Source organism: Solanum pennellii, chromosome 4 (assembly GCF_001406875.1).
Source record: "Solanum pennellii chromosome 4, SPENNV200".
In the NCBI taxonomy this organism is placed as follows: domain Eukaryota; kingdom Viridiplantae; phylum Streptophyta; class Magnoliopsida; order Solanales; family Solanaceae; genus Solanum; species Solanum pennellii.
This window is the reverse complement of record NC_028640.1, coordinates 75,053,536-75,080,126: the sequence shown is the minus strand read 5'-3', so window position 1 is coordinate 75,080,126 and position 26,591 is coordinate 75,053,536. Positions and strand designations below refer to the sequence as shown.

The window sequence follows — 26,591 nt, the reverse complement described above, 5'->3', positions numbered from 1 at the left end:
TCAAAACGAATCGTACTTTTAAATTTTTTTATCTCAATTTATATTATAATTTTCAATTAATTTTTCAATCTTCTTAAAAGTAAAAAACTTATATTTTTTTATTTATTCAAACAAATACTCAATTAGTATCAAATGCTTATAACAATTCATATCTTATTAATAATAATAAAATAAAAAGAAAAATTATCAAATAAATAAAATAGTAAAATACAATAAATGTTTTAATTTTGGAACGTGAAAAAAAAAGACAAATAAAAAATAATAATAGGAGTTGGATATGGCTAACTTGCGCCGAAGGTTGACACGTCATTAAACGTAACCCAAGTTTTCGATTACCCTCTACCCTACCCTTTTGCCCTATATTCACCCCCCGCCTAAGCTTCTTCTCCTCTTCTTCCCTCCTCTCACAAAGCAGCATAAATTAGGGTTTTCTTTGAGCGCTTCTTCGCTTTTTCTCCTTCCGATCATCAGCCATGGGTGACAAAACGCAATTTGATTCTCGCCATAGTCAGATCTCCAAAGGTTAAATTTTTTTCAACTTTTTTTCAGCTTCGAAATTCAATTCTTCAGTAGATGCATTCATTTTTTAGCTTTGTCTTTATCTAATCGTAAGGAGATGAATGTATGTTTTCGTTGTGAAAATGAAAGATTGTAGCTTTATGTGTGTTCTACTGTTGCCGCCACTGTGGGTTTAGGGTTTCTATATGGTTGATTGAGCTTCGACCTGCTGAACAAACTGTTCAGGAGCATGAAAAATGATGATGTTCGAGTTTTGTGACGGTAGGAGTTATCATTCGGTGATAGAGTTGTGTTTTTTCTGTATGAAGTGATAAATAATGATATAGGGAGATTTGTTTTTTTGTGTGTTCTGTTTTCTATTGATATTTTTGTACTCAAAGAAACTAGCTTTGCAGTGGGAAATGCTGTTGTTTGAGTTATCTTCTCATTCGGTTATATATATATTTTTTTTGTATGTTTGATGAATAGTACGAGATTTTTGTGTCTGCTTAGTTTTTCCTATCAATACTTTCATATCAAAGAAATAACTTTGCTTGTTTAATTTTTCTTACAGTAGGAAATATCACTCGTTTGTGAAGATGTGATTTTTTTGCATGTTTGACAACTCGGTTATAAAGATGTAATTATTTTGTACATGTTTGATGAATAATACTTTAGGTAGAAATATCACTTGTTTATAAAGTTGTGATTTTTTTGTATGTTTGATGCGTAATACTATAGTGAGATTTATACTCAAAGAAATTGACTTTGCAGTCGGAATGCTGTTGTTTGAGTTTTCTTACTAAAGAAAATATCACTTGGTTAGAAAGTTCTAATTTTTTCATATGATGAATAATACTGCCGGGAGGTTTTTTGTGTGTCTGTTTTGTTCCTATCGACACTTTTTAACTCAAAAAGATTGATTTTACGGTAGGATTGCTGTTGTTTGATTTTTCTCACTAAAGAAAATATTCATCGGTTGAAGTTGTGATTTTTTTTTTGTATGTTTGATGAATAATACTATAGGAAGGTCCTTTTCTGTGTTTGTTTTGTTCCTATCAATATTTCTATACTCCAAGAAATTGACTTTGCATTAGGAATGCTGTTGTTTGAGTTTTCTTATTATAGAAAGTATCACTTGGTTATAAATTTGTGGTTTTTATGTTTGATAAATAATACTACTTGGAGATTTGTTTTTTTGTGTTTGTAATTTTCCTTCAGCCTAAGCGTTGTCCCTACCACTACTTGTATCCTTGATGAAATTGACCTTTGTGGTGGTAGCTGGTAATGTTGCTTAACAATTGGCTAGTCTCGTCTTTGAGTGTTTTAATGATGTTATAAGTTTTGGTGAGTTGCTCTGTATTGTCCTGTCTTAGGACCGACCGTAGTCTTCGGAACCTGGGAGAGTATGTCTGTCAGTTTATCCTTCTATACTTAAATACCAGGTCTAGTCTGCATTGTGCGAGGATCAAACCTGTGACCTAAGTCATAGATTTGACAACCTTAAAAATTGAACCAAGTCATGAAGGCGAACACTCCCCTTTCTCTTTTATTACATTTGATCCTCTTATAGCCTCACCTAAGAACAATGTACATGAAAATATACATTGAACATTGTGGAATCATCTCTGAGGACTTACTCATCTTGTTCTACATGTGTGATACTTTTAGCCTTTGTTGAAAGTGATGATTCTGATCTTGTATCACCATATATCCATCTTAACATATGTATTCTTACAATTATATATCTTACTGCCATTATAGCCTTTGACACTCAATAGTCACTTCCACTATAACATTCCTGGTCTGGAAACCACTTTGCAGCCACTGTTGTTAAAGGCTTGCTCAAAACACATTTAAGCCCTGAAACAAACTTGTGTGCTTTTCTTCACTTAGTTGGTGCTTTAGTGCAGTCATCAAGGGGCTTATTCGGTTACATCTTCACCAATGGGCTCAATCTATAAGAGCACAATACTAGACAGTATTATTTATATACATACATGATACTTCTCTTTGCTAAGAACCACACTTTATTTGCACTTTGCTCTTGAACTCCAATATATTTTGGTGCTTTTTGCTTTTGACTACTTGTTTGCCTTTCATGATATCTGTTAATCGACCAATTTAGTGAGTCAAAATTCAAATGTTTTATCGTTAAAGGATAAATTAATGAAGTATGTGAGCAACTAACTACTTAATAATGATAGACATCAGCATTGCGTCCAACCATGTTAGTCAAAGCTTCATGTCTTTTGCCAGCTATGGTGCTGATGGTTTGATTCAGAGATGAAATCAGGGGAAATGAGTTTTTGCGTGATTTAATCGGCCTTACTATAAAGGAGAATAGAGCATGTGATTTAGAAGTAAGTGAAGCTGAAATATCTAAGAACAAGCATATTTAAATGCTGAAATAAGCATTTGAAGCCCCTGATTTCAGATGTTATCTAGGAGTATCTTTTGTAGTTAGGAGAGATAAGAAGTGACTATTACTATGTGTGAGCAAAGTTGTCCTGTGTTACTGAAAGGCAAGTTTAATTTATATAAATCTTCTGAATTTTCTGATAAGTTTTCATTGAGCGCCACTTAAATTCAAGGTGGAATTTATTTCTTTAATGTATCATTATGTTTTTCTGTTTTACATGCCTTTGATCAGTTACAAGCCTTCCAAACTTCTTGCTCCTGTTAATAATGTTGATCAAACCCTTGGAATTTCTACGGATGGGGAACAGGTTTCATATGATAACTTATAGGGATTATATGGAACCTCCTATTTTGCTTATTCACATAAAACTGTAAGCAGCAGGGTTTAATTTCTTACCTTATGAAATGGGTGTTTTCATTCCAATATGTGTTTGCTGTAGTGCAAGATTATGTGTTCATATGTAAGTTATTTTTGTTGGCTTTTTGATACATGTAGATGTGCAAGGACCCAACGATTCCATTCCGCTTTCACCGCAGTGGCTCCTGCCAAAACCAGGGGAAAGTAAGGCTGGGATGGTCACCGGGGTACGTTTATTATTGCTTTGGATTTCCTTTTTAATTAAACCCTGTACCATTCTCAATTTTGAGAAACATTTTGGTATTGGGTTAGAAGCAGTTGAGGTTTTCTGCTTTAATTGGTGTAGTGGTTCTTAATAAATTGTTAATTACTAAAATAGCCTGATTGTTTGGTCATCTATTGGTGTTTAAATGCAGGACAACCATCTCAATGCACATCCGGGGTATCCTATTCGTTCAGAGTTAGCAAAATTTCCTGGGATGAGTGAAGATATGCATGATAATCAAAAGAAGAAAGATGTGTTTAGGCCATCTGTGCTCGATATGGAATCAGGTCGACGGGATTGCTGGCGTGATGAAGAAAGGGACACCAATTCTGCTGTTCGAAGGGACCGCTGGAGGGAGGGAGATAAGGAGATTGGTGATGGCCGCAAGGTGGAGCGCTGGTCGGACTCCTCTGGCAGACATCATGGAGAAGTACGACGTGGTCCAGGTGAAAGATGGACCGATTCTGGAAATAGGGATAGCAATCACGATCAGCGTCGAGAGAGCAAATGGAACACGCGCTGGGGACCTGATGAGAAGGAAGCAGATGCTGTGCGTGAGAAATGGAGCAACCCTAGCAAAGATGCTGAAATGCATCTTGAGAAGGGGTCGCCAGGTCTTGCCTATCATGGAAAGGATGATAGAGAGGGTGACCACTATCGGCCATGGAGATCTACGTCTCACGGCCGAGGAAGGTCTGAACCTACTCATCAGACTTTTACTCCAAACAAACAAGTTCCTACATTTTCTCATGGCCGGGGACGTGAAGATGGTGCTACCCATACTTTTTCTCTAGGTAGGGGTCGTGCTGTCTCTGGAGGGAGCCCCATGATTAAAGGCTCTCTTCATGTGCAGTCAGTCGGGGCATTCTCGGAGAAAGCTGAAAGTGTTTCCTCTCCTATACGATACAGTCGGTTAAAAATGCTTGATGTGTACAGAGGGACGGACATGCAGTCCTGTAGCAACTTTTCGGATGTGATTGTGCAAGTTCCTTCACTTACACAAGATGAACCTCTGGAGCCTCTCGCATTATGTGCACCCAGTCAGGAGGAATTGGTAACTTTCAGAGAGACTTGAAACTGATATTACTTGGATGAATTGGATTTTGATCTGATGTTAATTTGTTTAAATGAAGTAACTGCTCAAGTTTATGTTTAGGCTATCTTGAAGGGCATTGACAAGGGGGATGTTCTGAGTAGTGGAGCTCCACAGACTACTAAAGATGGAACATTAGCTCGAAACTCAACTGAACATTCTCAACCGAGGCGCGGCAAACTAGGTACTTCTAATTCTTAGATCGGTTTAGGGGATTTCTGAATCTAGATTATATATAGGCTCTCAAATTAGTATGTTTTGCGCTATAATTTTGATTGCCATCATTTCTTCAATTGTTCAGGTAGCAGAGAAGATTTATCTTTTGATGATTCAAGAGAAGAAAGTACCGACAATGCCAAAGGTGGTTATTTGAATCACCCAGAAGGTTCTTTCTTCGTTACATTCTTATGGGTCCAGTTCTAAATCTGAGACTAAGCAGAGTTTAGAGAGATTTTCTGATCCCAAATTAGGTGCTATAGGTATATTTGTGGATATCTGTCTCTTGATGTACTATGCAGTTCATCAGGGTGCAGTAACAAAAACATATCTTAAATGTTACTAAGGTTTGGATGTCCTGTTAAAATTTCATGAACCAAATACATAAGCTAGTCTGTTGCTTATACATATCTTTCAATAAGCAGAGTTGTCTTCTGAGGGAGCTGCTTTTGATTTATGGTGGTATTTATTAAGAGATCCATCAATTATCCTTCTTTTTTATCTGTAATTGGGTCTCAGTAGATTGTCTTAACATTTACTTTTAATCTTCAGTTTCAGTAGAGGACAGTATTCTCCATAGAGAACGGGAGTCTGTCAATAGAGATCCAAGCACACCAGGACACTCACCTGTTCCTCATGGTGGCGGCTTATGGCGATCCTCTTCAATTGGTGCACGTTCACATCTGGCGGCTAATGATGCTAGAGATTTGCCAACGGATATCAGGTCAAGAACATCTGATATTGGATGGCTACAGAGCCAGAAAGATAAGAACACAGAGCGGGAAAGAGATCTTACAGATCCTTCTTACACCAAAAACGAAGGATCTAAATGGCAGTTTGGGGATGATCCTATTCTGAAAAGGCAATTATCTGCTGCTATGGACAAAGAGTTGGAGATGAGGAAAATTTCACAGTCATCTCCGGAGGACCTAGTTCTATATTACAAAGATCCACAAGGTGCAATTCAAGGTCCTTTCTCAGGTAGTGATATTATTGGATGGTTTGAGGCTGGATATTTTGGTATTGATTTGCTAGTTCGATTAGCTGCTGCACCACATGATTCACCATTTTATCTGCTGGGGGATGTTATGCCCCACTTGCGTGCTAAGGCTCGGCCACCACCTGGATTTGGAGCGCCAAAGCCAAATGCAGATGCTCCAGGGGGCTTGAATGCGAGCAGCTTCACTAAACTTCATGCAGGTTCAAGTGAGATTGATACGGTAAATAGTGAAATGAATTACAAGCATAACTCAACAACAGAGGCTGAAAATAGATTTTTGGAGTCACTGATGGCTGGCAAAGTAGGCCATGCACCGCTTGACAAGTTTTCTCAGTCTGAAGGTTGGTTTGAATTTGTTTTTTCAGTAGTATTTGTCTGAATTTTGCATGATTGTTTTCTATGCTGATATTTTTTGTATTTATAACTGAAGCTTCAAAAATTGGAAAGATGTGCATTAATATTCAACTGATGATTGGTTATTGCTTTTCTTGCTCAGCAGGCATTCCGGCTTATGGTGCAAATAGCATTGGTGCTGTTCCTCCTATGGGAACTGAAAGTGGAGAAAATCTGTTTCTCTTGGCTAAAAAAATGGCTCTTGAGAGACAGAAATCTCTACCAAAGCCTTTTCCTCTTTGGCCTGGGAGAGATGCATCATCACCTGTTGTTTCAAATGCGGATATTGTTCAGGATCCTTTGCCTCATTCTCAACGGCCTTCAATGGCTGAAAATATTCGTCAGCAGTCCCATAATCAGAATGTTGATTTGATGTCTCTACTTCAGGGCATACCAGACAGATCAGCTGGCATTAGTAGCGGCATTAGTGGTTGGTCTAATTTCTCCGTCCAAGGGGGATTAGAACCGCTTCAGGAAAGGATGGAGATGCATCAAGGTCAGAGTATGCCCCCACAATCTGCATTTGGAATGCAACAACAGAGGCTACACCCACAAAATCCACCTATGACCAACTTACTAGGTGCCATGGATAATACTTCCAGCATTTTGGCTACTGAAAAGCTACTTTCATCTGGAGTTCAAGATCCACAGCTGTTAAATCTATTGCAACAACAGTACTTGCTGCAGCTACAGTCTCAGGCAGGACAAGGACCGCAACAATTGTCAGTGTTAGACAAGTTGTTGATGCTCAAGCAGCAGCAGCAGAAACATGAGGAACAGCAACTAATATTGCGCCAGCAGCAGCAGTTGCTCTCTCAAGTGCTGTCTGATCAGCATCCTCATCAGCGATTTGGTGAACAACCTTATGGCAAGTTGCCGAATCCTGGCATATCTGCAGGAAATGCTTCTATGGATCCTAATCATTTCCCGCCTTCACATAATCTGTTTCCAGTGAATACAAAAATACAACTTCCTGTTATGGAAGAAGCTCATTCCTTAAATTTCGCCTTGCCCTCGAGCATTTCTCAGGATGTCTGCCAAATAGGTAGCTCTGAGACCTCAAAAGTGCACTTGCCACATCAAATGTTTGGAGATTCTTCCAGTCAAAGGAGTTGGGGTTTAGTGGAACAAATTGATGATATTCAACTGAAGGTTCCAGGGATGGCAACAGCCATGATTGATCCATCATCACATACAGAATTTACCAGCAAACATCACCTAGAGAAGGGCTCTGAAAACAATGAACCTCCAGCCACCACTTCTGAAATTGCCTCTCATTTTCCACATGTAGAGCAGTTAGAAAAGGCAGCTATACCACCACCACCAGCTGTTGATAATGACTTGCATCAGAAAAACAGGGTTGAATCACCACCAGCTGCAGCTCCCTCAGAACCACAGATTGAAGGAGATTTACATGATGGGCTGTCTGTCACTAAGGAACTGAAAAGTGTTGAAACCCGAGAAGTTAAAAAATCATCTGAAAAGAAGTCCAGGAAGCAAAAGTCCACTAAGGGGCAAACTTCGGACTTAGCAAAGGGAGCTTCTAAGTCACAGCCATCAAAGCCCTTACAATCTGATGCTCCAATTGCTTCTGATTCACCATCTGTTTCAGTCGATAAAGCTACAGCTGTAGGTCCAGCAAGAAGAGAGAGCAAACCCGAAGTTGCTATTGCTGATGTTGTGGATGAGTATCCAGGGCAAAACCCACCAATTTCACAGTTCAACACCCAAGTACAGTCTGGACAGCGAGCTTGGAAACCTGCTCCTGGTTTCAAGCCGAAGTCATTGTTGGAAATTCAAGAGGAAGAGCAGAGGAGAGCACAAGCAGAAATAACTACTACAGAGGTCGCCACATCTCTGAGCTCCTTAAGTGTGTCTACTCCATGGGCTGGATTTGTTACTAATTCAGATCATAAATTAGTTAGAGATACTCAGCAAGATGCTGCCAGCACTGATTTGAATATGAATAACTCAGATGTTTCTCTCGACCAGAAGACTAAGAAAAGTCAATTGCATGACGTACTGGCTGAGAACACTTTGGCCAAGTCAAGCGATAGAGAGAGAGATTTTCCTGATATGACATCTGTTCAACCTTCCGTGTCTGTCAATGATGATGACAACTTTATTGAAGCTAAAGAAACTAAAAAGAGCCGCAAAAGATCTGCAAAATCTAAGGGAGCAGGAGCAAAGGCCTCAGTGCCCACAGCTGCTTCCGAGATGTCTGTTGCATCAAGTCCTATTGACAAAGTCAAAAGCTTGCGTCAGGTACAACCTGACCAGGAAGTATTACCTGCTATACCATCTGGTCCTTCGCTAGGAGATTTTGTTGTTTGGAAGGGTGAGTCTGCAAGTTCTGCTACTATTCCTGTTCCAGCATGGTCCACCGACTCTGGGAAACCCTCAAAACCCACATCCTTGCGGGACATCCTAAAGGAACAAGAAAAGAAGGTTACTTCTGGACAGCAGCATATACCAGTGCCAACACAGAAATCTGTGCCAAATCCACCTGCGAGAGTAGGTGGTCCATCATGGTCTAGTTCGTCGCCCGCCAAGGCTGCATCTCCTATTCAGATTAACTCACAAGCTGGCGCTTATTCAAAAAATAAAGTGGAGGACGATTTGTTTTGGGGCCCAATAGATCATCCCAAGCAAGAGTCAAAGCAGTACGGCCATTTACTTCCTCATCATCTCTTCTCCTCTCTCTCTCTCTCTTTCTCTTGATAAATTCCTCCTTTTTGTTGGTTGTAATCCTGCAGATCTGAATATCCTCAGCTTGGAAGTCAAGGCAGTTGGGGAAGCAAGACCACACCAGTGAAAGGAAGTCCTGGTGGTTCATTGAGCAGGCAAAAGTCTGTCAGCAGTAAGCCTGCAGAACGTCTACTATCCTCATCTCCTGCGTCAGGTCACTCGTCCCTGAAAGGAAAGAAGGATGCTTTGACAAAGCATTCAGGTAACCATGTGTTTTTTAAGAACTAATCAAGATCTAAAGTAAACATTGTTTCTCAGCGGAAAAAGAAAAAAAATATTAACACAATTTTCTTCATTGTTTCAGAAGCAATGGATTTCAGAGAATGGTGTGAGAATGAATGTGATAGGCTCATTGGTACAAGAGGTATTTCTTAGAACTATCTCTCTTCTGGAATACTTTATTGCTCACTTGATTTAGATCTCTCTTCTGGAATACTTTATCATCCCATTTATTTTGAATTGTGTCGGTAGTTGAGGAATTTCTCGAGTCCTACACTTTGATCTTTCTTTGATATGGCTCCTAAATCTTACACAGAGCAACCTGAGAGTATCTACGTAGAATTATGCTGACAGTTCTGATGTTTTCCCAAATTATTTTTGTTCATTCAGATACCAGCTTTTTGGACTTCTGTTTCAAGCAATCCAAGTCAGAGGCTGAAATGCTTCTGATAGAGAATCTTGGCTCTTATGATCCTGATCATGAATTCATTGACAAGTTCCTCAACTACAAAGACTTTTTGCCTGCGGATGTTTTTGACATGGCCTTCCAGGGTCGTAATGATCGTAAGGTCACTGGTGCAAGTGCCAAAAATGTGACTTCTAACAGTGTTGGCTTTGACCAGGGCAACTCAAGTGTTCAGGATTGGGCCACAAAGGGAGGAAAGAAGAAGGGTAAGAAGGGCAAGAAGGTTAACCTTTCAGAGTTGGGCTTCAATGTGGTTAGCAACCGGATAATGATGGGAGAGATTCAGACTGTAGAAGATTAGGTAGAATGAGGGAGGGTACATACTTTGTGTTTGAGAATGTTTGTAAATGCTTTAGGATTATCCAGCAACAGAAGCAGTACTATTTAATCTGCTCAAAGCAATTTTTGTGATACTATTTCTGACTTTAGGTCTTCTAAATCAGATTCAATCAGAATTAAACCTAGAGCTCTTTTTCATGTTTGTCCTCCACCCTTTTTTGTTTTGTAGTACTCAACGTTGTAATGCATCCTGAGAGAGATGCTTTAGCTGAGGTGGGTTCATTAGTGTCCCTGCATTATAGTACCCAGATTATAGTTTCTGGTTGAAAGTTGTTGAACTCGGTTATTTTGCATGGACCCTTAGAAGGTTTATGCAATAAATTTAATCAACCTTTTTTAGTGTATGCTTTGTTGATGCTGTGGCTATAACACTGTACTTGCATATGTGACATATGTCTGGTGTCCATGTTTCTATAATCTAGTTCTCCAGAAAATAAGAGTTGAGATATAGATACTTGTGCATAAAATGGGATTAGGTAGAATAGTTGCATGTTGTACGGAAGAGACTGGATCAAATCTGTCACTTGTGTTTTCTGCACTTGTACCAGAAATGACTTTTGGTATGTCTTTTTGCGATGGTTCTTTTATGGTGAAGTTGGAAGTTAAGCTGTTGCTAAATTGAAATTAAATCTTTTGCGGTGAAATTGTTCTCTTTTCCCGTAAGTAAAAATGTATGTTGAGGTAACGAAGTCACTTAGTTGATGGTTTCAATTCTGCTTTTAGAAAACTTTGCTTGATGTGTTTACCGTTTGCTTGATCAATATGAAGTTGCAAGAAACCTGTGGCTAAGTTAGATTTTTCGTGATGAAAATACGCTATTTTCCCAACTTCGCATGTTGTCGAGAGTAGATGTGCTTAGCCATTTGTGCTTGCCATCCTTACAAAGAAATCATGCTAATTCTTTCTTTGTATCATTCCAATTTTATCGAATTTTTCTTTGTATCATTCCAATTTTATTGAAAGTCCCCGAAAGGACCACATTTTGATCCGATTTTATCGAATTTTTCTTTGTATCATACCAATTTTATTGAAAGTCCCGGAAAGGACCACATTTTGGTCCTCAGCTTCGCCCTATTCTTTGAATATGAAGTGTTATTTCAGTTTAATCAAAGATGAAATTTAATTATCGCGGTCCCGATCTATAATAGCACTGGTATTCAAGTAGCTCCCTTTCGTGTGAGCTTGATTTTTTTTGTTTGGCCAAACATGTGAAACTTGTTTTTTGATTTAGCTGACGGTGAGATTCAATCTCAAAACCTATGCATGCATGCTCTACTATCATATTGAAGTGTGGCACAATTTTTATTTTCTATTTTTTTTGGGAGGGTGGGGGGAGGGGATCAGTATAAAACTTACCCGCACCGAGGATTCACATCAAACCAACACACGCATGTCATGTATTTAAATTTATAGTTCATTTTACTCCATTAAATCACGTAGCAATGAAAATTGCATTGACTTGTTTAAACACCCAGTGCGAATAAGTTTTTCCGTAATAAAGCAAAAGTAATTAAAATAAGTAATCTGAGTACTACAAGATGGAGAGAACTACTATATGATTTGGATCAACCAAATAAGAATAACCGATTTTAGTTAACAACATAATTAACCAGCTGTTTTTAAAATGGCATATTATTAAGTGGAAACAATCAAAAGGAAGACCTTTGCCTTCACTAAATTTTGATCTTATGATCTAAATAAAGCTCTAGTAGTAGTAGTATAAATACAAGTAAAGAACTTTGACTACCAAGAAGAATGAGTTCAACCACAACTTTGTTGCATCTACCTTGCATCTTAATTCTCAACACAACTATTTCCCTCATCATCATTTCTGTTTCTTTGTAGTTGTCGTCTTCGCCGGACTTTTCGATCCTTTTGCTTTCTCTGCTTCTCTGTTCATATTCATAACCAACAAAATTCAACAATAGTTCGTTAGACGTAAACTTTGTTGAGAATATAATTAAATAAATAAATGTGTGCTCTTTAATGGTTCAAACTTTTGGATAACATGATTATACACTTCGACATGGTATCAAAGCAGGTAGTGGTTGGAATCTCACTATCATATCCTTTATCAAACGACGTATTTGATGAGATAGTCTCTCGGTTCAACAAATTCTAGTGTAGATTCATTTTCAAATCTTAGGAATTTTAGGAAAACTTTGAACTACCCTTTTGCATTTTTAGGTTGTACACACTATAAAAAAGACGTTCTTCAACTTTTAGATGAGATGATCTTAGACTTCAACAAATTCTAGTGCAAATTTAGTTTCAAATCTTCTTAGGAATTTAAAGAAAACTTTGGACAAGTACTTTTTTTAGGTTGCCACACAAAAATAACCACCCCATGTGATATAGGACAGTAAAGAGTTGATAGTTAGAAGTAAATACTCTGCATATTCAGTTTCAACCTATTTTAGGATAACTTTGGACTACCCTTCCACACTTTTATAGTTACTCCTTCAAGACAGAGAACCCCATAAAAAATCATCATCCAATATACTAAAAAGCAGTAAAAAAGTTTTCTTAGAATTCCTCAGTTTTGACTTTTGGACTACTTTTTTTTTAATAGGTGTGGTATCCTTACCAGATTGGGTATCTGCTATCTCACCGGCATCACATAACTCTATCCACTGAGGCTTGGAGAGAAATGAAGAGATCACCTAGTGTTTTGCTTCCGTTGGAATATGAACCTTAGGCTTCATAGTTCTCAATCTATTTCATTTACCACTAGACAACGGTTGCCCCTCAAGATTAAGTTGCACGCTAAGCTAATCCTCATCCCATATGACAAAGCACAGTAAAGAGAAGAACAAGGATTAAGGAACTCCCTAATTACTGTCAGAACTTTGAGCAGAACGTATATCAAGAATTCATACAGTCTGATTTCGACTAGTTTGGAACTGACGCGTAGTTGATTGATATATATACAATAAAACAAGTCTCACTGGAAAAATTTACCTTGGTTCTGGTTTCTTGTTGGAAGGTGATTCATAAGTGGAAGTGGAGCGGAGGGACATCTTGGCAATCTCCGACACAGCAGTGTCTCGGGTAGCTGGTGAATCACTCGTCAAATCTAGGTACGCTGCTTGGAAAGCGTCTTGCCAGAACTTAGGCAACCTGATCCTGCTATTCTGTGTGTACACATCCCACATATGTTTTACCATCTTCTCTCTTTCCTCCAATACCTACGAATCAGAAGAAAATTCAACATTTTAATACACAAAATGGTGTAAAAATGTACTCCTACTTGATCCAATCAACTTAATCTCAAAATCAAACTTCAAATGAGCTTTACTGTATTACTACTACATCAAGCAAAAATGTAGGATTTGCTATAGTATTTAGAAAATCAATTTGACCTTTTTACACACGAAATGGTGAAACATCAGGAAATCAAGAACCCCACAAAAGAAAACCACTATTTTAAAGTAGACAAAGAAGATTAGAAAGAGTAAAAGCAAAAAAGAAAAGAACTTTTTGAGGTGAATTGACCTGAAATGTACTCCTAATACTACCAATAATCACCTAATTTCAATTACTAAACAAGCTGAGTCTGCTAAATATACTAGTACTAACTATATATACAGCAAAACTCTAATCTTTTTTCTTTATGATCTGCCTTTAAAGTAAATAACCCATGTAGCAAAAAAAAAATCATTTTTCTTTACGATTTGCCTTTTAGCAAAATGACCCATGTAGCAAAAACAAATCTTTTTCTTAATTACTTATGATTTTGCCTTTTAGCAAACTAACCCATGTAGCAAAAATTTAACCTTTTTCTTAGTAACTTATGATTTTGCCTTTTAGCAAACTAACCCATGTAGCAAAAATTTAACCTTTTTCTTAGTAACTTATGATTTTGTCTGTTAGCAAAATGACCCATGTAGCAACAATCAATTTTTTTTCTTAATTACTTAACATTTACCATTCAGCAAACTGGCCCATGTAGCAAAAATCTAATCTTTTTCATAATTACTCATGATTTGCCTTTTAGCAAACTGACCCAAGTAGCAAAAATCAAATCTTTTTCCATAACTACTCAAGATTTAGCCTTTAACTAAACTAAGCCATCAAACAAAAAGGATCAAGAAACATTACCAGAATATCAAGATCTTCATGGATCGTGAAATCAGAAGCATGAGATAAACGGCTGAGATTTGAAGTAGACCAGTTGAGACTAAGAGTAAGTGAGCCAGTAAACATAGACCAAAAAGCTAGCAAAAGAATTGCTGCCAATACCCACAATTTGTATTTACCTTTACCAAATACCCCACTAAATCCTTGATCTTTTTTTACAGTTGATGTTGCTGCTGCTGCTGCTGGTGTTGCTACTACTGAAACTGAAGAAACTGTTGTTACTGTATTTGTACTAATTCTTGATTGAGCTTCTTCATCTTTCATTTCTTGGTATATTCTCATGATTTTTCTTTCACCCAATTCAGAAAAGATTAGATCTTTATAAGCAAAACTGAGAGTAAGAAATTTTTTGATTTTTTATTTTTGACGAATCAAGAAGATGATGAGTGGATTAAATAGAGGTGATGTTTGGACTTTTTATTTGATATAAAAAGAATTTTAAGGAATAGTGTGTGGAAGTGAAGTGAAAGAGAAAAATGAGATGAGGTGAAGTAAACCACCGACACTACCATTAACAAATTAGTGTTCTCACTCTATGCCCCCCCAAAAAAATAGATTAATATATATATACTCCCTCCGTTTTAGTCGGTTTAAAAAAGAATAATTTTTTTTCTTTTTAATAATATTTTAACTTTAATTTTTCATGTGACATGTTTAAGACCACATGATTATAGGATATTTTGATACATTTAACGTAATTTTAAATTAGAAATACAAAATTAAAAAATCTTCTTTTTTAAAAAAAAATTCGTTCAAAGTCAAACTAAATTATTCTTTTTAAAACGAAGACAGTATATATTTTCATTATATTGGACGGAAGAGATTGTATCATATGGATATTAGTTACTTTATTATTAAAAAAGAAAGTTTAGATGATGAGTATTAGTTATACTAAAAATCAAATATTAGTTATAATAGATGATCAATATCAACTATTAGTATAAGGTATTAAAAGTGTGTAAATACGCGATGAGTATTTATCGTCTTAGCTATATGATGTAGAGAGTATTAATTATTAGTTGGATTAGTACGTATTATATTAGCAAAAGTGTTGTATTCCGTCAATGAGTGTTAATACTCAACTCATCAAAAGAAATGTATATACATGATATCAACGATATAAAGTGATAAAATATCAGTCAATTAACAATATATTATATTAATTAAAATTACGTTAAAATTTCTATCAATGCATTTTATATCAACACATATGTGTATCAATAACATATATCAGCTATATCAAAGGGAGAACATGCTAAAGGCTGCGGAATAAGAGCGGTAAGGCTTTCTGGATTCAACCCATCTTTTCTGGGCCTTGAATATTAAGCTCAATCTGTGGTTTTGATGGTATCTGTCTTAATTCGACCCTTTATTCGAGTAGTTTTTTCTTCGGCAAATTGCCCGAGGCCTATGCTTTTTTGAATCCAATCGTAGATATTATGCCAGTCATACCTCTGTTCTTTTTTCTCTTAGCATCAATTGTTAGTTGTATTAACGCTTACTATATTATGAAAAAATTATATTCACTATGTCTATTTTTTATTGTCATATTTTTATTTGTAGAGTCAAATTGTAAGTAATTTAATTAATATTTTAAGATGTATTTTTTTATCATATTGATATGCAAAGAATTGAAATTTATAATACTTTTCATATACTTTTTGAATTTCTAAATTTTTTTGATTAAAATATTGAATTAATATAATCTAATATAACTCTGAAAGTTAGTCAAACTGATTTTCGAAAAGCGCAATATGTCAAAAAATAAAAGTGAATGGATGTAGTATTAAGGCGATCAATATCAATACTCCCTCTTTTCACTTTTAATTGTCATGGGTTTTGTTTTTAGAGTAAATTATAAGAACTCTAACTAACATTTTAAAATGTATTTTTCGTCATATTAATATACAAAAAATACAATTTATAATACTTTCATTTAGTTTTTAAATGTCCGAATTTTATGTTTAAAATTTCAAATTAAAATAATATAATTTAACTTTAAAAATTATTCAAATTAACTCTCGAAAAATGTAATATGACAAATAAATTTAAACGGAGAATATATTAATTATATTATCACGTATTATATACAGACAATATCAAATGCATATTATATCAACTAAAAACACTTAAAAAGGCTATATTAATGTATATTGTAATTTGTATCCATACGCATGTGTATAGTACATTTGTTATATAAAATCTAAAATATAACTATATTTCATAAATTTTAAAAATTATAATCATACATCTTAAACAATATAAATATTTGTCACGATCCATAATTTTTAATACATAATAAAACATGGCATGTGGGGTTTATTGAATTTAATTGACTTTTTATGCTGTCAATGTCTTTGTGTGTGCTTTCAAACTCTTTGGTGGGTCACCTAACATTCATCCTTTAGGAAACCGTTTAACGTGTTGACGAAAATTAGGAATTTATTGCACTCTAAAATTAGAATGTTACTATCTAGGACAATTTGAATTTGTAACTTAAAATAATATTCACATATTTATATTATTGTAATTTATTTTAATATATATTAAAAGAATTTAACCATTCATATAATTATTTTTAGAATGTTATCTAGGACGACTTTGAATTTTTAACTTACAATAATATTCACATATTTATATTATTGTTATTTTAAAAAATATATATGAAGAGAATTTAATAATTCATATAATCACTTGTATAGTATGAGTTTTAGAAGGAAGGACCTTTATTTTAATGTAGTTAATTGATTCGCTAATTAATTTTTCGAGTTGAAAGTGAGCGATGTTTACTATCCGAATAGCTCTCTCGTCATAAAAAGTAAAGTAAATGTAGTTTCTATCAATTTTTTTTATTCTATTTTAAGTGATGGTGGTATTTTTTTTCGCTTTCGTTCACTTTAATTAATTTTATGAAATATTTATCATCTAACGCCAATAACAAATATCAGATAATTTTATCTATCAAAATTAAATTAATTAAAAAAAATTAGCTAGCATTTTTGTCCGCGCTGAATTTTAAACATGAAAGTAAGTATAAGAGTTTTCAAACCCCTTACCACTAGGATTTGAAAGTTGAAGATTTCTTAATAGAAAACTTTATTTTACTTTTTAGAGAAGCCTATCTTTATATTAGATTAGTAGGTTTTTGACAATATATATTGATGAAAACAATCCATTTTGGAAAATGCTACAAATCACAAATACCAAACATGCCAACTAGAGTTAGCAGCTTTTTGCTTTGATCAAGTTGCATGGAAAATGGTCTTTTTTCACATTTGGTTTGTCAAAACTTTATGAGTATTTTAAGATGATATAAATATGTATCATTTTTTAATATAAAGAATCAAACTATCATTGAATCTTTTGAATATACAAATGTCCAATATTTATATTAACCCAATTGCATTTAATTCGTTAAAAGGGCATCTTCTATTCAAATGCTAAATTTTATATTAAATATGGTGTCAATATTAAATTTGATTAATCAACTCTAATTCAGTGCACCAAATTTTATATAAAAAATTATATTTTTTTATCATAATTGTTATATTATTATTTCTTATTACATTATGCTATCTTATTTCATTAAACAAATTCTTTCTAAAACAATCATCATATATAATTCATATTATTTTTTTTATAATCGTTTAATATAAAATTATCTTATACCATAATTTTTTAAATAATAAAATTGCTAGCAAATATTATATAATGAATAATACAAATAATAATGAAATCATTAATGAAATATGATTAAATAAACGTTACATTATCAAAGTGAAATCATTATATTATTTATTAAAAAATTTATATGTTTGCATTTTTTATTTTTCTATCCAATGAAAAATATTTATATTAAAACCAAATTAAATTCAGATCACATTATTGAAAAAAAATATTCCCCTTCAAAAGCCAAAGAACGAAACATCCGATTAAAAAATACTTACAAAAAAAAATACAAATTCAAACAAAATAATACTCCTTCTATTTCAAAAAGGATAGCCTAATTTGACTAATAATCTTGTGATTCTAAATTAAAGTTATGTCAAATATATCAAGTTTTTTTCTTAATTAGATACTCTGGTATATAACATACATTCCCATATTAACAATTGAAATGTCATTCAAAATGTTAAACACAAATTATCCATGATAATACACGATCCAGACATTTAATTAATGCTTAGAAATAGTGCTGCTCAGAAATTTGCAATTAACTAATCATGGATTATCATAAGTCCAGACATAATTTAAGCAACATCATCACTGCAGCAAGATTAGAACTACAAAATTACATAAATAAACCTAATTAATTTGTAATTAACAGTAACTATTAACTTTCAGAGAAATTCCATTAAAGGAAGTTGTGCAGACAATCAACATGGCATCAGTTCAGACCGCCCGTCTGCTTGTATCTCATCATTAAGCCAACAAATTAATTTTTATCAAACAAATTAAACTAATAAAAAATAATAAGGAGGCATCAGAAAATTAATTGAGAGTTAATTTTCTTCATTAAATTTCAGTGTGTAGTATAAGATTTTGTTTAAACATCACTTGCCTCCCAAAAAACCTTTAAGAACAATTTAAATTCAGTAGATCTAAAACTATAAACAAAAAAGGCATCAGATAATAAGCGGAGTTGATAATCGACATGATTATTCAGTATTTACAGTGAATCGTCATTTGCCAAATGATGAAAAAATCGAAAAACATTGACAACAAGATCTGAATCAAAGAAACAAAATAGCATCAGATAATAAGCGGAGTATATAATCGACATGATTATTCAGTATTTACAGTAAATCATCATCTGCAAAAGTATGAATTATGAAAAAAAAGTTGAGGATTTCGGTAGGACCATTTGGCACAAAGGCAATAAGAATATGAATGCAATGAGCTGGTAAGCCAACCGTATCAGTTTATGCACCAGCTTTATCTCCTTGTTCACATAATTAGTACAAGAAGAGGGTAAATTTGATGCAATAAATACTTAAAAAACAAACAAATATGAAAATTGCATGGATAAACTATTTTTTGCAGAACCGATTGATGAAGGAAAGCGAATTGATTGAAGAATTACTGGAGAAAATGTTGTTTAAATAGGGGTTTAGACAGTGCTAGGGTTTGGAGTATGCGGCGCTTGGCAGAGATAACTAGTGAATTTCCACTTTTGCCCCTGAGTTTTTAAGAAAATACATGTGAATCCTTGAGTGTTTTTTTTTTCTACCAAAACTCCCCAATATTGTTTTTTGTTTTAAATGTGTGGTGACTAGAATATTAATGAATCGGTTTGGACAGGTTATAAATTAAAATCAAATTAATTTAATCGTTGTTCTCTTGAGAAATAATAAAAAATATATTTAACTATCAGTTTCATCATTGTATATGTATCTTATAAAATACACATAGCAAACTAAAACTCGAGTGTCAAAAATTATATTTTCAAAATGTATTGCCACACGTAAAAGTTAAATGTATGTCCAAATATCACTTTCCATGTTATAATTATTGACCAGATTACATTGCATGTATTAAGTTTCCATAGAAAGCGTATCACTATTGTTTTATGGCCCTATAAAATGTGAAGTCCCTCCATATGCATATCATAGTTAACTGATCTAATTAAATTCATCAAACCCAAGTTTGAGAACTTTCACTATTTATTAACTTTGAAGCTTGGATATGAATTGTTCACCATATATATGGAAAGATAGGTTTCAGACTTGTTTCATAAATACTAATAAGGAAAAGGTCAGAAAAGAAAAAAAGAACAAGAATGTCAATCAACTCATTTGTGCGCTATGTGATTGAGTATTTCTCAATTGGTCAAATTCAAAATCAAGTATTTTCTTTCGGTGAATGATCGAAAGAACTACTTCGAGTAATGGATATTACTTATATTTTGAGACGAAAGAATTCCTTCGCGATCAAAATATCCAATATTTAGGAAACAAGAACAAGAGCTAATAGCCTATCTATCTTATATACAAGAACATTTTCACATTAGGCATCATACAGTTCTATTTTCAGCTAAAGAGGCTCTAGAATCCCATTCTTGTTCATTTTCCTTATTAACAACATCAGCAGGAGGCAAAAAACAGTCCATTGACAAACCACTAATGTTAAAATCAATTTCTTCAATCTTCCATGTTTCCTCAACTTTTGCTCTATAGTCTAAGTTCTTTCCATATCTATAAATTGTTGCTGCAGTTCTTCCGCGATGTGCTATGTTGATACCTTCGATGTACCTATAATCTTTAAGTGTTGATGCCATGCTTGTTTCCCAAAAAGTACTGTCATTGTTGTCTTTCGCTGACTTCAATCTTACTAGCTTCGTGTCCTCAAATTGGATGAGAACTCCCGAGCGTTGGCTGAAGTAGCCCCATATGGTGTGATGAACAACTTCTGTGTTGGCTGTGCTCTGTGCCTTCAGCATGTCTTTGCTTGTCTCAAGTTTTAGCATAAAGCATCCTTCATCCTTAATTTTCTTTTCTCCAATACAAACAGCATTCAGAAATAAATTGGCTGTTGATCTGGGGTCTAATCCCTGTTGATCAAAGACGAGTTCATAAATAAGACAACAAAGGAATCCGAGTTTTAACAACATTGATAAGCTTTCTAGCTTGTGCAGGCAGCAGTATTGGTATACTTAACCATGTAGTTATTGGATGATTTCATAAAGCACACAAAGGAAAGAGTGGTGACTTGCAACTCAAAAATAAGAAGTATGTTACAATAGAGTTTATGTTCTATGCCTCGACAGTCTAAAAGGTACTTACACAATCAGTTCACATGGTTATTACAGGTTATGTTTGTTGCTCATATACTCCAAAAATGTTTTTGGAAGATCCAACATGGTAGCAGAGGCATTTATGGAGGACCCGAGCAACATAGCTTACATGTAAATCTCCATGATACCTAGTAAAAATGGTTATTATCTAATAATACTGTCGATACATATAACTAATCGTAAAAATCATGTGACTCAGGACTAAAGAACTACTGAAGTGAAAGGGGTACCTGAAAGAACCTCCTGAGTGGTCTTGGAGGACCTTTTGAAGCATTAGAATTGGTGGAAGAGTGACTCCAAGCTACTGTACCATTACTACCAGCACTGACCTTGCAATCGGATACCACAAATTCTAGGAACCACAGATCAGGGTTCTTTTGCCAAAGAACGAATCCTCCATCCTCACATGTCCGTTTGGAGTTCATTTGGTTACCACTTTGCTGTATGTCTGACATTGCCATCTGCAATTGCCCAACCACGTACATGCTATTGATTGAATTTAGTGCAGCCTGCCCTCCGCTAGCTGCTAGATATTGTTGTACTATGTATTTTGCAGAAGAAGCTTTCTGATGACCACAACATTGGAGATGGGTTTCAGCATGTTTTTTGTTTGAGAAATTTAAGCAAAATCTATCAGTTAAGATCTTGTGATATTTGATACATCATTTATCTTCTGTTTTTCACGTTCACAATATAATTAAGTAAATAAAAATGTGTTATCTCTAACCGCTTAAGTTTTTAGATGAGATGATAACACACTTCAATAGAACATCAGACATAGATCCTAGGATATATACTTGCACAGTATAATTTCCCGGCAAAAGAGATCCAATTGAACCCCTTTGCCTTCATGCAGCCATGCCCTTACCCACCAAAACAGCTACTACATTCAGAATACAGCCAAATATATAGAGAGCGAATTCATAAAATCGACCTGATTAATTTGATAAAATATGATGCAGAGGTGATTGATTGATTGATTAAAAAATGTACATTAGCATTCTTATTCACGAATCAAGTTCAAGAATATTCAAACTTTGTCAATTCAGTTACCCATTTAAGAAAATATTGTTTTGTCCAATACAAATATCCCAAAAGAAGGCGAGCTTTCAAACAATGGTAAAATTGTCTGAGTGTAACCTATAAATGAATAACAACAATATACCCAATATGATCCCACACGTGTGGTCTGCAAAGAGTACAATATACCCAGACCTCACCCCTATGGTTGAGATAAAGATTGTTACAGATAGACCCCGAAGTTTGAAAAAGGGAACATGGAAATGAAAGCAATAACAATAACGAAATAATGTGGAATGAATAGCACTACACAACATGCTAGTAACTTATAAGTCGCAGGTTCGAAATGTGAAATCACTAATATTTACATATAGGCTTCCACCTCTCACCCCTTCCCCCAGCCCCCAACCTTGATTGAACACAGAATTTTTCTGAGCTGTTTTTTTTTTTGCTTATTATTTGTTATTATTAATTTATTACTATATTTTATCCAAAAACAAAAAACAGGAAGGAGAGATGTACAGAGCAACTCACAATGCAACCATCTCTAACAGGCAAGCTAATTGCATGATCCAATTGAACCTGAAAAGGTATAAGAGCAGATCCAACAATTTTCAACAAGAACATAAATTGATCATTATTTCCAGAAGAAACCGCCTTCGATCGATTTGGCAATTTATCAGCTCGCATTAGATTTAGTATCTTCTTCCACCTGATTGCTGCACTGCTGCCATCCGTTTTGCTAAACATTTCTTCTGGAAGAGGAACCTCCAAAACTGTATCCAATCCATCTTCTTTGTCCAAATTAGGGCTCAATTTTCTCATGATGTAAAAAATACAACACTATTCTTCAAAAAAAAAAATTATATAACAGAACGAGGAAGATTGTTGGGAAAAAGAACTAAAAGATTGGTGTTTCCTTTTTTTTCTCCTTTGAGAGGATTAAACGGAGCACATGATTTTGAGAGAAATTTGGGGAGAAATGGATATTTCTCTGCCACTTTTTTTTTTTTCCAGAGGCGTTTCTTTGGTGGTTGCTATTGTGTGGATCTAATTTTGGCGGGAATAATATCTTAAAATTAAAAGAATACTATTCCCTCCGTTTCAATTTATGTGTTTCGAATTTTTAAATTCAAACAACTTCATCTTTGATTATACATTTTAAAAATATTTCAAACTTAATAGTAACTTTCACATAGTTTATAAATTTTTATTTCAAAAAATTTAAAAATTTAATGCGTAAATTGCGGATCAAACTTAAATAGTTTAACTCTTGAAAAATGAAAAGTATCATGTAAATTGAAATAGAGGAAGCTTATGAAGTAATAAAACAATAAGAAGAAGAATATTGTAGAGAGAACATAACATTTTTTGGAAAAAGTTTCATGAGTTAGTTCACATAATTCGACGATCTAACTTAGGATAAAACATAGTAACATTTTTTGGAAAATTAATTTTCAATTTTCTATCTTCATTTGGTTAACATTTAAGAAAAATATTTTATTTAAAAAAAAAAGTAAGTTTCTTAATTATAAGGAAAATAATTTTTCTAATAAAAAGTGGAGAAAATTAGTTTCACAACTAACATTTTGTATTTGATTAATTAATATGTCTACTCCATCGTCTAGTAGGCTCCAACACATCTCGTCTTCACTTTCACGACTTATCCCCTTAGCCTCCACATCCACAAACCCATAATTCCACGCGTATATTTCATAATATTTATTTAAATTATATATAAATATTTTTAAAATAATATATTTTTCAATGCATTTTCCTTCGTATTGAACACGCCCTTATTCTTGCTAATAAATATTATACAGTCACTTTCGAATGACCAAATTTATGGTATTGGGCAGCAAGGAATTCTTCAATGCTCGTCTGGATAAATATAGTATGATTTTTTCAACGTAAAACCTTTTTTCAGATGGCTAATTGACCGACCTTTGTATATATTATCAATCTAAAATAAAAAAAATAAAAAAAGAGCAAGAAAAATATAGTGATAAAAATATTGGAGCTTGCTGGCAATAGTTGACAAGCTGAGCTGTATTTGATATTACAAGGAAAATCTAATGTTATTACATGTGTTTGATACGATAAAAGTTATTTTATAAAAAATATGTTTTGATGTTTTGATGGTGTTACTGATTGAAAAGTGTTTTTCGAAAGAAGGTATACTTATTGAAAAAATCAATAATAATATCAGTAAATTAGAGGTTGTCTTGATTAAAAAATTAAATCTTAAAAGTTATTCAATGGCCAATAATATTACTTTTACGTTAGTTGAATCAGAGTAATATGAAGTTAAAAGTTATGATTTTTTTCTTATTTCAATCAAGAATGTTGATTGAAAAAAATATGACAGCTTCATAGTAAGTTGGATAAAATATTTTTAAATTAAACACAAAAAATATCGCTAGTTACTGATAATTAGAACTCAAAAAAAAGATCCTATTTTGTCCTGGAGCTTGAACTCAATGAAAGACTCCTTGAGTAGTTGAGTTCATGGTTTCATTTCACTTGTTACAAAATTTGAACTTTTTCTGTTTTAATACAAGATAATTTTTATTCTAATTTTATGTTTGTCTTAAAAAGTGATTATTTCTCGATTACATTTTTAAAATGACTAAATATTCATAGACAATCTGAAAGCTAGTCATCCCACCTAATTTTTCCTGGAATATCATGGTACTTAATCCAAATTATCATCAAAGAACAAAAGAAAAATACAAGAGGGGAGAAAAATTTTAATGTCACACTCAAGACATTATACATAAAATTATGTTTTTGAGACCATTTCCTCTAGAGGGAATTTCTATGTAGCTTTCACATTACCTCACTCAGATTTGGTCTGTCACAGAACTCCTAATATGAGAAGGTTTACGTCGTCCAAGTAAATATTTAATTTACGCAATTACGTTATTTAAAAGATATCTTTATTTGAATTTTCTTAAAATGTGAATTGAATTCTTGAATATAAAATATATTACTTGCTAGAACAAATAAAAATGACTTGAAATATGATGTAAAATTATTTATACTGACAACATATATTAGTTATATTACTGAAATTCTTAATTAAAAAATTAGCCTACTGTCAGCTGACCAAAGCCGGCCATTTCTCCCTCAAATTTCTTATATAAAACAACCTCAAATCCTTGAACTCCAAATTCCTTGGACATGGCTAATCGGTAGTGAACATTCCGCCTGTAATTGATTGTACCAACGTCCATAACAATAATATATTTTGGTTTTGGGTTAACAATTTTTTTGTTACTAACTTTCTACTATTTTGTTGTATTTATTGTCAACCTTTTTATCTTTTTGTTTTCTTGCGTTGACAGTTTATCAAAAACAGTTTCTCTCTGTCTGTCATGGTAAGGGTAAGGTCTGTGTACACTATATATATCTTGTCAAGATCTCACTTGTGAAATTATAGTAAGTACGTTGTTGTTGTTGTTGTGCACTCATCTCATTTGTTACCAAAAAAAAATTGCATTTTGCATCACTTAGATATGACGAGGAGATTTAAACTCAAGCTCTCTATGCCTTCTTTTCGCTTTTGTCGACCCAAAAAAGCTTCTTTTTTGCCTAAAAGTCCAATGCCACTTTCACTATACAAATTTTCCCCTGCCAATATACTTGATAATTCCCCTGTTCCAGTACCTCCCTCAACCCCACATCACCCTTACATACTCAGAAAAGCTCATAACTTGGCAAGTAAAACATACAATTCGCCGAGTTCTGAATATTCCGATCATGATAACAACAACATGAGAAGGGGGGAAAGTAGAAAAAGTAGGTTAAATATGAGTTTTTCCTCTGTTGATAGTGGCTGGTTCAGTTTCAACAGTGAGTGTTGTGATGAGAAACCTAATGATGAAACTGAAAGCTTTATTTCTTCTCCAAGTTTTGAATCATCATTCGATGTGGATCATGGGATAGATCCTTTATCCGGGATCAGAAGGAAGAAAAATAATAATAACACGAAAGTAAGGAGGCTCAGACGTTACCTTTCAAACAGTTTAAAAGATTCTATGATGCCATGTATGGCTGATGGAAAAGTGAATGAGAGTTTTGCTATAGTGAAAAGATCAGTAGATCCTTACGATGATTTTAAGAATTCAATGAAGGAAATGATAATGGAGAAAGAGATGTTTGAAGCAGAGGATTTAGAACAACTTTTGCTTTGTTTTCTTAGTCTTAATTCAAGACACCATCATGCAATTATCGTGGAAGCTTTCACTGAGATTTGGGAGGAGTTGTTTGGTAAATCTTCAAAGTCTATGGATTTAAAGCTACCAAGATTTCAATGAACAATTATACTTACCATCATATTGGTTCAAATTCAACTTGAAAAACCTATACAAGGAGCATCACATCACATGCTATTTTTTCATTTGTTTCATCATAATCTGGTTATTGTGCTTTTGCTATGTCTTTTTACATTACTCCCTTCATTTCAATTAGTTTGGTTTACCTTCCTTTTCATTTCAATTAGTTTGGTTTGCCTTCCTTTTCAGTTCGTTTCAGAAAGAATGTTTCTTCCTTTTTCGACAACTCTATAATGTTTACTTTCTAGATGACACGTTTTAGTTGTAATTTTGCCAAACACCTTT

General features: G+C 33.9%; 4 protein-coding genes and 3 non-coding genes across 10 annotated transcripts; 2 read left to right on the top strand and 5 right to left on the bottom strand.

Annotated features, from left to right (window-relative positions):
• The first annotated feature begins 350 nt into the window (after positions 1-350).
• On the top strand, positions 351-10,360 carry LOC107017567. 3 transcript variants are annotated; one of them, XM_015217738.2, is made up of 10 exons: positions 351-522; positions 3,416-3,504; positions 3,694-4,596; positions 4,699-4,819; positions 4,937-4,996; positions 5,404-6,192; positions 6,348-8,907; positions 9,001-9,194; positions 9,297-9,356; positions 9,602-10,360. In XM_015217738.2, the coding sequence occupies exons 1-10, from the start codon at positions 474-476 to the stop codon at positions 9,976-9,978; spliced, it is 5,202 nt and encodes a 1,733-aa protein (XP_015073224.1). In that variant the 5' UTR covers positions 351-473; the 3' UTR covers positions 9,979-10,360. The 3 variants fall into 3 exon arrangements, with proteins under 3 accessions (XP_015073224.1, XP_015073223.1, XP_015073222.1); XM_015217737.2 differs by having other exon boundaries at positions 4,937-5,020; positions 6,351-8,907; XM_015217736.2 differs by having other exon boundaries at positions 4,937-5,020.
• Positions 10,361-11,555: 1,195 nt separating this feature from the next.
• On the bottom strand, positions 11,556-14,689 carry LOC107015697. 2 transcript variants are annotated; one of them, XR_003578020.1, is made up of 3 exons: positions 14,118-14,689; positions 12,604-13,204; positions 11,556-11,908 (listed from the first exon to the last, which is right to left on the bottom strand). XR_003578020.1 is itself a non-coding variant. In XM_015216047.2 (3 exons), exons 1-3 carry the CDS (start codon positions 14,436-14,438, stop codon positions 11,842-11,844), a joined length of 615 nt encoding a protein of 204 aa, XP_015071533.1. In that variant the 5' UTR covers positions 14,439-14,685; the 3' UTR covers positions 11,556-11,841. The 2 variants fall into 2 exon arrangements, 1 of the variants encoding a protein (XP_015071533.1); XM_015216047.2 differs by having other exon boundaries at positions 12,978-13,204; positions 14,118-14,685.
• A 3,943-nt stretch (positions 14,690-18,632) lies between these two features.
• On the bottom strand, positions 18,633-18,721 carry LOC114077043. Its single transcript, XR_003578137.1, has one exon. It is a non-coding gene; the product is annotated as a small nucleolar RNA R16 (small nucleolar RNA).
• Positions 18,722-18,774: 53 nt separating this feature from the next.
• On the bottom strand, positions 18,775-18,850 carry LOC114077041. The gene has a single exon (XR_003578135.1). It is a non-coding gene; the product is annotated as a small nucleolar RNA R16 (small nucleolar RNA).
• A 51-nt stretch (positions 18,851-18,901) lies between these two features.
• LOC114077042 lies at positions 18,902-18,977 on the bottom strand. The gene has a single exon (XR_003578136.1). It is a non-coding gene; the product is annotated as a small nucleolar RNA R16 (small nucleolar RNA).
• A 961-nt stretch (positions 18,978-19,938) lies between these two features.
• On the bottom strand, positions 19,939-23,015 carry LOC107016132. Its single transcript, XM_015216620.2, has 3 exons — positions 22,504-23,015; positions 21,180-21,515; positions 19,939-20,706 (listed from the first exon to the last, which is right to left on the bottom strand). Exons 1-3 carry the CDS (start codon positions 22,792-22,794, stop codon positions 20,170-20,172), a joined length of 1,164 nt encoding a protein of 387 aa, XP_015072106.1. The 5' UTR covers positions 22,795-23,015; the 3' UTR covers positions 19,939-20,169.
• A 2,401-nt stretch (positions 23,016-25,416) lies between these two features.
• LOC107017520 (transcription repressor OFP7-like) lies at positions 25,417-26,478 on the top strand. The gene has a single exon (XM_015217709.2). The coding sequence runs from the start codon at positions 25,488-25,490 to the stop codon at positions 26,286-26,288; it is 801 nt and encodes a 266-aa protein (XP_015073195.1). The 5' UTR covers positions 25,417-25,487; the 3' UTR covers positions 26,289-26,478.
• The last annotated feature ends 113 nt before the right edge of the window (positions 26,479-26,591 follow it).